At 38.4% G+C, this 12,136-nt stretch overlaps 1 protein-coding gene across 1 annotated transcript; it reads left to right on the top strand.

The window, feature by feature from the left end:
• Positions 1–571: 571 nt before the first annotated feature.
• Positions 572–8,624, top strand: LOC141013647 (fibroblast growth factor 4-like). The gene is made up of 3 exons (XM_073487434.1): positions 572–863; positions 5,195–5,298; positions 8,448–8,624. The coding sequence occupies exons 1-3, from the start codon at positions 572–574 to the stop codon at positions 8,622–8,624; spliced, it is 573 nt and encodes a 190-aa protein (XP_073343535.1).
• The last annotated feature ends 3,512 nt before the right edge of the window (positions 8,625–12,136 follow it).

Raw genomic sequence — 12,136 nt, 5'->3', positions numbered from 1 at the left:
ACATATACATACTGTATACACCTACATATTGGTGACATGGTGAACATTGGCCATTGGGCTCTGACGTAATCAAATCTACTTCAAATCTCTTTATTAATTACAGAGAATTAATAATCGGATAGTTTATGTTTCTGTCTTCTTGCGTGTTACTCTATGTTTTCTGTCACTATGTGTTTTATATGTTTCTCAGTTTGTGTGCCTCTACAGCATCTGTGACTCACAGACAAACAAGACAGCAGGTGGTGTGTGATGTAATATGGGGCACATATAAGTGTGTTGTCTGTCTGCTGAACCTAGGGAGGAAGCAAAACTGGAGAACAGGAGACAAATAACTTGCAAATGGGACCCCTTGGTTCAGTTCTTAGAGATGTCTAAATATGCATACTGAAACTTTTCTCTGGGCTTTAAAGAGTGCAGAAGTTGAGACATTTTCTTCCTGGTATATCTCTGCGAGACTGAAGCTGTAAAGATTCTATGACTCTTTCTGTACATACTAAGTCAACATTTAATTGGGATTATAAATACACATTAGTTGTGTGCCTCTACGATTCCTGCGACTGGCACACAGAGGATGTCATCATCAAGGTCCAAACTACCTCTGCTCTTGTATGGGATCCTTCTATGTAGCTTCTTTGCTCCTCTCCCAGTCATCAGCAGTAAGAGACAAACCCTGCGCAATGCCGGGTCATTGCTTTGGGCCAGCAGCAGCTCTTGGGACAAAAGGGAGGTGACAGCAAGAGATGGAGAATACCTGCTGGGGATAAAGAGACTAAGAAGGCTTTACTGTAATGTTGGCATCGGCTTCCACATTCAGGTTTTACCAAATGGGAAGATCACAGGCGTGCATAATGAAAACAGATACAGTAAGTTTTTTGACATTCCCTGTTTATATCCATGTAAATCAGGAAAGTAACTGGTCATAGCCAGCTTGTGTCCAAATTATTTTATGTTAAGAAAAATGAAAATATCAAGACTTCAGTAACTTGAGAGAGAATTTAAATCAAGTAAGGGCCATGCAACCAATGATTCATGAGTGGATTATGAAAAACTGACCAATCACACAGTTGCTTTGTGAGTCATGTTGGCGTTGTTCCTGTAACATCATAACGACGACGACAACCACATTCGTAACATATTTTTATACTGTTCACTTATTGTTTTTACACTAATTTCAGTTATTAATTTCTTATTATTAATTTTTTTCTTTTCAGTTTTCTGTCGCTTTTTGGTTAGGTTTAGGGAACTGAAAAACTTGAGACAAAAATACTTGGCTAGGTTCAGAAAAACATGGTTTGGGTTCAAATAGCCCCTTTCACAGCATTAAACATGTGTTTGAAAGGATTACTACTCCCACATGTTAATTTTTCCGGTCTTCTTCCCCGAGTTGCTAAGCTATGACATTACAAAAATGTGATTGGTCGGTTTCAATGATGGAGCAACATTAATTACAATGTTCCAGGGACAAGAATGTCAGATTGTGCTTCAAACCTATCCAGGGTATCTGTGGACATTTATGATTCTGCATAGGCATGCTATCTTAATAACCTCTTATTCTCTTATTATAGTCATAAAAAAGTTTCAGAGCGACAGGGAACGTCCATGTAACCATAGCAACCCAATGTTCCTCTTGCCTGAGTGCACTGTGGTGCAGAGAAGAGGGAGAGACGCTGATGCTTGGCTGTCTGTGCACTTTTTGTGCAGTTATCAGCAATACATTTGCAATTAAAAAAAATTGCTGTGAAAAAATAGATGTGTAGCATCAGAGCATGTGTGAATTAGTTGAGTCTAAATATTGATGTGTGAGAGTTAGCAGGACTGGAAAAACCAAAAGCTGTAAATAAATTTAATTTATGGACTGGTTGAAAACTATGTCAGTATGAGAGTTAAGGAATCACACACTGATACACTTCTTACTTTACTATTTTAGAGTTAATGTTACTGTAACACTTTAACCTTTAACATTTCCCTTAGATAGGGAATCTATGCTGCTGGTCCTAGGTTTAGTATCTAAAGGAATAATATTACAATATGCAACCAAAGAAATTCATATATCAATAAGAAATAAAAACTGAACAGAGAAAACACTCGATGCCAGTTCTTAACTATCTTTGGTTTCCCACTTTGAAATTCTTACTTTCCTTTAAGGTTATCAGTTTTAAATAAGTCTTGGGTTTCTATCATTGAACCATGGTCCTCTTTAAACATACCAGTTATCCTCAGTTTTGGATCCAGCAAAAATGTAATCTCAGGGAAAGGTGCAAATAAAATTGATTAGTTCACTTTCCTTTGATTTGGTTCCTACCCCATGGAACAGTAAAATATTCAGATGTCAGTGTTCAGACAAGATGAAGGTATTCAAAGCCCAATGACAATCCGAACAGAAGACTAAGCAGCTCCACGTTGTCAACAAAAAGAATCCTCCCTCAAAAAACGAGCCTGCACACACGTTTTCTACAACACATACACATTAACTTCCACCAAAGCTCAAATACACATACATTTACTTGTGTGCTTTACCAGAGCTAGACCAGCAGCCCTGCATGTCACTGGAATTAGTCTTTAAACGAGAATAAAGCAGAGACGGGCAGCTCAACAGCTCATTACAACAACCGTACTTACTGCACATTGCAAAAAATGTTATATCCTGACTGGTTTCTCAAAGTACAATAACACACAATTCAACTTTATTGCAATGAAACCTTAATGCTAACTCATCAGGATACACACAAACTTATTTGATAAGAAACGTCCAAAGAGTTCATCCTGACGTTAACTTCTCTCTCAAATGCAGTGTGGCAGCTTAACAACTTACTCGCGGACAATGCTGCCAGATGTGCTCAGTTTTGAAAACTTTCACTCTTCTCAAACTGAACTGAGACCTGTATCATACACCTGCCTTTATGCACCTACATAAGCCCCTTTCACATATGAACCCTGGAATATATCTGGAGAATCAGATCAGGATACTGTCCACAGTTGCCTGTTCACACATGCAGCACACACCACGCCTGGGTAGTAGGCTACAGACTGCTCTGTAATGATGACTGTTTTTGCATTGATATTAATACTATGCATTTGGACATATCCGCAATGTGGATGAAAGAGTGGAAAATAATAGACAGGCAAGCAGAGAAGAGTAAGCTACACTCCGTCCACAAAGATCCCACTGTAGAAAGAAAGCTGCAGAATGTTGGATCTATGTCCAGCAGCAGCGTGAACGAGAGAAGCACGAGAGACCGAGCGGGGAAATATTCTGGCCAGATGTTTCGCAGAACTTTGACAATGAGCAGTTAAACACCATTTTCACGTGTCCCTGTGTACATTTGGATATGTGTTACAGCTGATTAAACCAGCGCTGACACAGAAGCTAACACGTCATCGACACCCCCACTCGCTCGCTGTGAATTCTCCCGGGACAATTGTCTGCTCTATTCACACATGTGGTTAACCCGGAGGACTAGGCAGCTGGCAGGGTAACATCTGGGGCATATAAGACATTTGTGTTCACACATACAGCTCCTCTGGGTAAACTCTGGATAAAACCAGAGTTACAGTGCATGTGTGAAAGGGACTATATGGCATGAAAACAAATGCCACACATTAAAACCTGACAGCACACAACAATACACTAATGAAACAGCCTTGAGCCTTCCAGTTGTTTCAGGCCTTGGCGTCATCCCTGCACGACAGCACGGAATGAGGTGTGCACCTCCCTCACTCCACCAGCCTGAACCAAATGTCTCAACCTGTGTAGATCTATAACTGCAGACCCCACTATGTGGTGCACCTCCCCTTTTCCTGCTCAGTCAGTGCCATCTGCCATACTTCATTTTATTTTAAGCTAGCTAGTACAAATGAAACGTCTTTATACAACACGGTATTGTTTTTAATGATATAAAAGACGGCATACCTCTATAGTGGGATTTCTTTCCCTCCTCCTCTTCTCTCCCTTTTCTAAAGTGCTCACCTGAAGGCTCGGACCTTGAAATGTAAAAATAGAGAGCTGTAAGCTGCCTCTTGACCTCTGTCAGTCAGGCCTGCTGCTCTCTCTCCTCTGACCTGATGCACCCCCACTTTCAGCTCAGTCAGAGCTCACGTGAACAACAGGGAGGCAGAGTGTCTTATTCTTTCTTTCTTTCTTTGTTCATTTGTTCACAGTACTTGCGTGTTACTCTATATTTTCTGTCACTATGTGTATCATGTGTTTCTCAGTTTGTGTACTTCTAGAGTATCTGACTAACAGACAAACAAGACAGGGTCTAAAGGTCTGAGACCACACTGAAAATGATTATTGTTGTTCTTTTGTTGTTATTCTTAGCAAAGAGGGGCTTTCTCAGTGTCAAATCATGCCTACACTCATGGTTAACGCTTCGTCCTCACTGGCTGCTTGTTTAGTGTATGGCTGCTTTGCTGAGCTGCTGCGGCCCTGTCTGTTTACATGGAGTCTACAGGTCTATTTTTGCAGAGAACCGTATGTCACGCTAGCAGTGTGGCTGCACTAACCTGTTAACATGGACGCCGAAATGAAAACAAGATTGTCATCTAATTCTGTGAATTTGAGCATTAAAAAGTCACATTTTTAAAGTGTTCTCTTAAATTATTCTATTTGCTACATTTAAAGAGGAAGTGCATCGCTGTCTCTACCTCACCTGCCATGCAGTTACCACAAACTCTTTCCCCTGTTGGACTTCTGTGTTCTTTTCTCTATGGCTAGACAGTGGTCACTGAGTCTGTATTTGACAGTAAAGAGATATTTTGCCAAATTGTGTTCACCGTTTAGGGCATGAATATGCATCTTTTGTAAAGGTAATAATTTGGTTTACCCCCCAAAACACTTCATTTTTCCAGTTCAATCACTGAATCATTCTATATCAACTAACTAACTAACTTAGGCCCTCCCAGTTCATTCATGGATTGTATTGAAAAAAATCAATCCAGTGAAATTGGAGCATTTGGTGAGGCTTACACATACACATACAAAGAATCACAAAAATGACTTAAATGATGCTTTAAAGTGTAAAAATATATATTCAGTGTATCATCTGTGCAATCTAAGTAACTGAATACATTAGGATTAATCTGTCACTTTCTGCTTTTCCTGTTTTATTAACTATCATTACTGTTCCCTTTTGTTCAGCTTTTCCTTTTTTGATGTATTGTATCTGCTGCTGATCATGTTCATGTTTCATCCCAGGCCTTCTAGAAATTTCCCCAGTGGAGAGAGGAGTGGTGACGCTATATGGGGTGAGGAGCGGTCTGTTCATTGCCATGAGCGACAAAGGGAAACTCTATGGTTCGGTAAGAACTGGTCATGGCTTACTAATTTGATGACTCAATGTTTGAACTGAACTTAGATTATCAGAGTTTCTGCAAAGCTTTTTGTGCAGATGTTTTCCACAACAAGTATATTGATTCTGGTGTCAAACTACATCATCTTCATGCCGGAATGTGCCTGGTGAGGGTCACCGATTCCTACATGTCTTAGTACTGTAGCACAGGTGGGGTTGTGACAAGCATTGCACTATTCCATATCTTTATACTGTACTGTAAACTGCTGTTGGCGTCAAATGTCAAGATGTTTTCACTCCCAACTCAAATACAGCAGCTCGGTCAGTCTCTACTCACGCTGAGGTCATGTCCGCGGTATTTTTTTCCGGGTCTTTGATACCTTCATATATATATTTGGTAACACTTTATAATATCTGTCATATCATTAAAATAAACAATTATATATGATACAAAAAATGCAAGTTTATAGTTAATGAAAATTTTGTTCATAGTTTTTTCACTGTTAAAAGCAATGAAATGCTTTATAAACTATTTATTAGCAACTGTTTATTGGAAAGTTACAATTGATGTTCATAATACTGTGAAAATGGTTAATATTACTGTGTAGTTCATTTATAAACTTTATTTGGATGGCCATTAGAGAGTTGCAACTGATGTTTTTAACCTTTGCAATTGATTTATAATGAATTACTTAACTAAATCTAATAAGCTATAAATTTATCATTTATTAATGATGGTTATGATAAAGTGTTACCGACGTCAGTAATTTTAATAAATTTAAGTCAAAATTGGCCATATTTGTTACTTTTCTTCTTCTTCTGTTAGAATTTGAGTCCAATTTTCATCTATTTGCTGGCACTGATATTACTTCATAAACAATTATTGGTTCACTCAAATGCAGAGAAATGCACAGATTTATAGTCTTCAAAGTGTTCTTGATGTCTGTGCTGGGGTGGGGGACATGACCTCAGTCGTTTTTACAGTTCTGGCTACAGTCCTGCTACCCACCCCTCTAGTTTCAGTTTTGTATGTGATGGGTCAAATTAGCAATAATACTTAATACACAACATCCAGTTACACTTTAAAAATAAATCTTGCTGACAAACACTTCACATATTATGACATAGTATGACTTTTTCACTGTTAGGCACAAAAACTACTTGGTTAGGTAAGATCATAGTTGGGGTAATATAACTACATTAAGTCCTGTAATGTAGGTTACGTAAGTGACGCAGCGCATGACATGTGACATATGTCACACCTCTCATGTGACATAAGTAAGTTTCATCATTTATGTACATTGACTTACTTACGTTACATAAATTAAAAACAAATCACTCTTGATCTCAAACTGGACGCAAACCCTGTAAAACACAGCAATTAAATAAAATAAACTATTTTAATTAAACACTTCCCATCCAACCTGTGCATTAAATCAGTCTGTACTATATCTATGAATGGATATGAGTGATTTTTATGGTATCTGTTGTCCATAGCATTTTTATGTGCATGTGAAACCCTCCTACTCTTATCAAATCCCTGCAGCTGTCTGAAGGGAGAACATATATGATGGCAGATCTGCAGCTAGAGAACAGTGCCATAACACACGGCCGTTCACTCTGTTTAGAATTGCTGTCATTCTTGTTCTTAGTATATGTATATACACACACCGTTTTTCTTATGCAAGCACGTACCTGTGTGTGTGTGTGTGTGTGAAATTATTATTTCCCTTATTTCCCAGCAAGCAACAAGTGTGATTAGCATTGGATGAACACTGGGTTGTAAGAGTGTAACAGCATCTGAGTGGAAAATAGTTACACAGTTTTTTACCCAGAAAGGCATGATACTTATACATGTCTCAACATGCATCTATCCTTAGATCATCATTTGTGTTTATCAAATGCATTCAATGAATTTAACAAACACCTCCATACCACATCCTTTCCCAGGGTTTTTGGCCTGTCTACCGTTTCATCTATTGTTCTTCCCCACAGTATTAAATGGACCTCTTGCATTGAATATGTTTCCCCAATTCAATCTTACATCTGCATTAATTCCTAGGAATTCTGTATACGGCACTTGGAGAATTTCTGTTTCCTTTCTAAATGTTTAAGAACTGTCTTGTCTTTGGAACAGGATTTGATACAAAAGATCACAAAGTTACATGTATTGACATTCAGAATAAGGTTTTCCATCTGAAACCATTTCTATAAAACATTTCATTCATTTTCTACAAAATGGCAGGATGTTTAAGTTTTCAAATGACAAAATGATTTTGTGTTCAATTAACTAATGCAACATTAAGTTATTCATTTTATAACCAGCATGTTTTTTCACAATTATTAAAAATCTCTCATAAAAATTTAAAAACACGGCAACACATGTAAGGACACAATCATGGCTGCAAAAGGACTCAATGACCTCCAAACTCTCCTGGAAAAACACAAATCAGGAAACACTTGCTTAGATGTGGAACAAACAGTTTGTAACAACATTTTGATCTTAGATTTACCATTTCTCAGCCAATCTATTAAATCTCATCCCAGAACATTTACCATTCACACCAGAAAACTGCACTCAAAACAACCCTGATAGTTACTTTCATGTCTTCTCACGCTGCACGCCCTTCAACAATTTTGGAAAAAAAATCACAGACTAATTTTCTGTCTTCCTGGGCTGCCACATCCCTTTATCCCCTTCATTCTGTTTATTAGGCGACACACCAACAACTGACCTGACCAAATCAAACAGTAAACTACACTTATAGCCCTAAATATCATCAAGAAAACTATCCTCATGAACTGGAAAGCAAAGAACAACACAAACATTACACAATGGAAAAACTTACTCGACTAGACACACTCTCCATCTGGTCACCACTCAAGCTCTTGTGTTTCTGTGATGGAATGAGTGGAACACAAACTACTTTGTCACAAAAAACCTTCATGAAGTTTGGTTCAGTAATGAATTTATTACAGGTCTCCTGAAAATGTGTTGGTTAAATGTTTGGTTAAATGTCTCTTGGCCATTTCCACCTCAGTTAGCTGCTCTTGATAGCCATCCACAAGTTTCTGGTCGTCCTCTGGCTGAATTTTTAACCACTCCTCTTGACAGAATCGGTGAAGTTGAGCTAAATTTGTTATCCTCCTTTCCCTCAGGGCCACTACAATGATGAATCCAAGTTCAAGGAGAATCTCCTGGCCAACAACTATAATGCTTATGAGTCAGCAGTCTACCCTGGCATGTACATCGGCCTCAGCAAAACTGGCAAAACCAAGAGAGGCAACCGGGTCACACCCTCTATGACCATGACACACTTTCTTCCCAGGATATGAAGTTTAATATCAAAACTCTCAACAGTACAGAACCAAGTCAAGGCCACTGTTGGGTCAGGATAAGGGTTAGGAAATGTATTGTTGGACTACTCATGTTCTCCTTCTATAACACAATGGACCAGAGTGGAAACCTGTAGGCAATGTTTGCATGAACTGATGTGTGGCATTAACATGGCTGTGGATGAAGACCAAGATGGACAAACTAAAATACAAAACAGTGTCAGTGTTAACATTGCTATCAGTACAATTGGGCCCCTTACATATATTAAGGGGCAAGGGAAATACTGTGTTCCTCCACAATCCCTGATTCTTTCTGTGGCATTATCTCCAGTAGAGATGGTATTATTGTGTCATCAAATGCATCACACACATAATGTTTGATGTTTTCACTTTCAACTATGGTCAGATATTTCAAATAATAGCTGGTAATATCTTTAATACATTTCCAGGAAACTTCCAAGTAGTTTCTGCTTCACTTCTGCTGATCATGACATTTTCATTTAGTTTCTGCCCGACTTCGGCAGGTCAGTAAACTGAAGTATATTTTGTAACCACTTACGTTCTCGCCAATTCAACAGTCAGCAATCAGGCTCTCTCTGTCTCTCTCTCTCTCTCTCTCTCTCTCTCTCTCTCACACACACACACATACATATGGTTATTATACACAGGTACTTCAATGATATAAAATATAAACTTTTTTCCTGTTATTAATTTATTTACTAATCTATTGGTTTCTCAAAATATAATGAGTGACATTTAGTTGTATTTGTTGGAAACTAGCATTTATGGTGACTAACTTTTAAAAAAATGACATTTAGGAAATTTTTTCCAAAGTTGGACTGATCTGCTGAAGTGATAGACATTCAATTGACTGACCTGTGGAAGTTAAGCAGAAACTAGTTGGGAATCACCAGCTGTTTATTAACTGCTCATTGGAAAATAGCTGAATATTATTATTAAATCATGTTTGGGTAATTTTCGATACATTTTGAGGTACAATGAAGTGTTAACGCAATGACTCCTGTCTCACAGCTGTCTACAAGCCTGCTGTGGAGCAGTTACATAAACTCTACGACACAGCTAATCAGCTGTGATAGCTCTGTCTTTTGTGGACTCTCCGTCAAAACAGCCAGAGCTGTTTGCTAGCGGTTATTGGCATAAATTTGCCTGTCAAGGTTCACCAAAGTTGAAGTTGGCGCAAAAAAAACCTTAACATTCCATATGTCACTCCACTGGACACAGTGTAAATGCTGGTGTGACCAGGCCTCGAAGCAGATGTGCTGCCTGTGTAGACAAGGTGACTCGATCAGAGAGAACAGTCACTAGACACAAGATATCATCCATGTTTCTGGTTGGGTTGTGCTGATGATCGCATTGAAATATAGTGACATTCCACATAAGGTGCATTAGGTGAACAGCTGTTCCCATATTCTGCTCATTTTGTGCAAACAGACAGTGAATATCACTGATCACACCTTTTAGGCTGCAAAGGACAAATAGTGATTTCTTGGAGCACTACTGAATAATCTAATGGCATGTCATGCTGCCTTCATTACAATGACTGCTGCCAGTCCTCCCTCCAACAGCCTAAAACACTCCCAACAGCCATCCAGTGAAGCCAACAGTCTGCACTGATATGAAGAGAGGATGAGTTGAGGTTGAATAAGTTACATGTTTTTGTTGGATGTTTTAATCTGTAAGGTGTCTGTGCACGAACATGTGAATCTTAATATACAAACTGAGTATGTTTGGATAAGTTGTTATTTATGTCACTCAGAAGAATCATGTTTTTTGTGTGTGTGCAGAGTATCAGACAGGTGTTTGTTTATTCGTTTGAGGGATGTCTGAACCAATTTTGCAAATAAAGTGTTCATACAGTAAATAATGTATTTCAGGTTATGTGTGGATTTATTTTACACAACGATATACATTTCAATAAACAGTCTCTGGGCTTCTCAGAGGAAAGTAACTGGCTGGGCTTTTGTCTTTTATGACATTAAAATCATTAAACTTTGTTAAAAAGGTTTTTGTGTTTCTGTCCAGCATATTATGTTATGTTATCTTGTTTGTTTTCTGAATTTTGTGCCCATATATTTTGTGTTCATTTGTGTTGTGCACACTTTGCATCTTTCTTAAAGGTCCAGTGAGATACATCTTGTAGAAACTAAATCACTAATCTAACTAAGATTGTTGGGTTGTCATATCTTAAAATGCCTGCAGTCTACAGAGGGAGCAGGTCCTCTTCCACCGTGTCCGCTGTGTTTCGCTGCCATGTTTGTACACTAGCCCAGAACGGACACACTAAACACTGAGTCTAGAGAGGTCCTTTTGTGAGGTTTCTTTTTCCCAGCCACAGTAAGGGAAGGTGAGGTGAGCGGTATGTCCTGGAAAACAATACAGCCAATCCTGTTTGTTACAGCGTACCATGCTCCTGAGTTTTTATCACTGTCGCCAAGTGCTTGCTCGTGGGGGAAATGTTGGGTCTTTGTAAATAAATGATTCAAGTAAGCAAGTAAGCAGTCAAGATTCAGTGAAACTTGAAGCGTAATTTAAAGCTGTGAGAAGCACCTCTGTGTTGTGGGACCTCCTGATTTATAAATGAATCACCTGCTGTCCCAATTTAGAAAAAAAATCATTGTGCAACCTGGCCTTATCAGTTCTATTTTCACCTCCACCAAGATGTTTTCAGCCATGTCAGTTTTGTTTGTTGGTTGGTTGGTTTGTCAGCAGGATTACACAAAAGCTACAGAACAAATTTCCACAAAACTTGGAGGGAGGATGGGTCTGGGCCCAGAATAGATTGCATTAACTTTTGGTTTGGATCTTGATAAAGGGCAATCCATGAACATTCTGGGATAGAGCGCTTCTCAACATTTTTGTTAATTTCTCAGAGTAATGCATGGATCTGGACGAAAGAAGGCGGAAGCCATGTTCATGAATCCTCCTAGTTCAGAGAGTTGCTCCTGGTGATGAAATCCTAAGAAAATTCTTAGAATAATGACGTTTTCTAAGATTTTTTCCTGAAAATTAAGACTAGATCCTGAAAAGAAAAAAGTTATTCACAAAGCATCTTAGCCCCTAACTTCTGCTGATCATGTAAATTTAATCTCCAACAAGTTTCCATTTAATTTTCCCTCAGGAGGTCACTAAATTGAAGTGAACTGTTGTAGCCTAATTTCCAACTAGTTTCTGCCAGACTGCTGCAGGCAAGTACATTTTTTAATTTTTATTTTTGGACATTAAGCTGAAACAACACACTTTAATTTGTTGGCCTGCTGAAGGGACAGAAACTAGTTGGAAATTAAAATGACATGATAGTACAGAAGAAAGCATTTGGATGTTTCTTGGAAATCTCTTCAAATAAATTACATTAATGTAATAATTAGTTATTTACCCTTTCTCAGAAAATGCCAGAATGTTCTTATTAAAAAGATCCAAACATATTGTTGCTCATTGTGGCCAAACAACTCAATCTTTGTTTCATCTGACCACAGAGTTTTCTTCCAGAAGGT

The sequence above is a fragment of the Pagrus major genome, chromosome 18, assembly GCF_040436345.1.
Source record: "Pagrus major chromosome 18, Pma_NU_1.0".
In the NCBI taxonomy this organism is placed as follows: Eukaryota; Metazoa; Chordata; class Actinopteri; order Spariformes; family Sparidae; genus Pagrus; species Pagrus major.
This window is presented reverse-complemented; position numbering and strand designations above follow the sequence as displayed.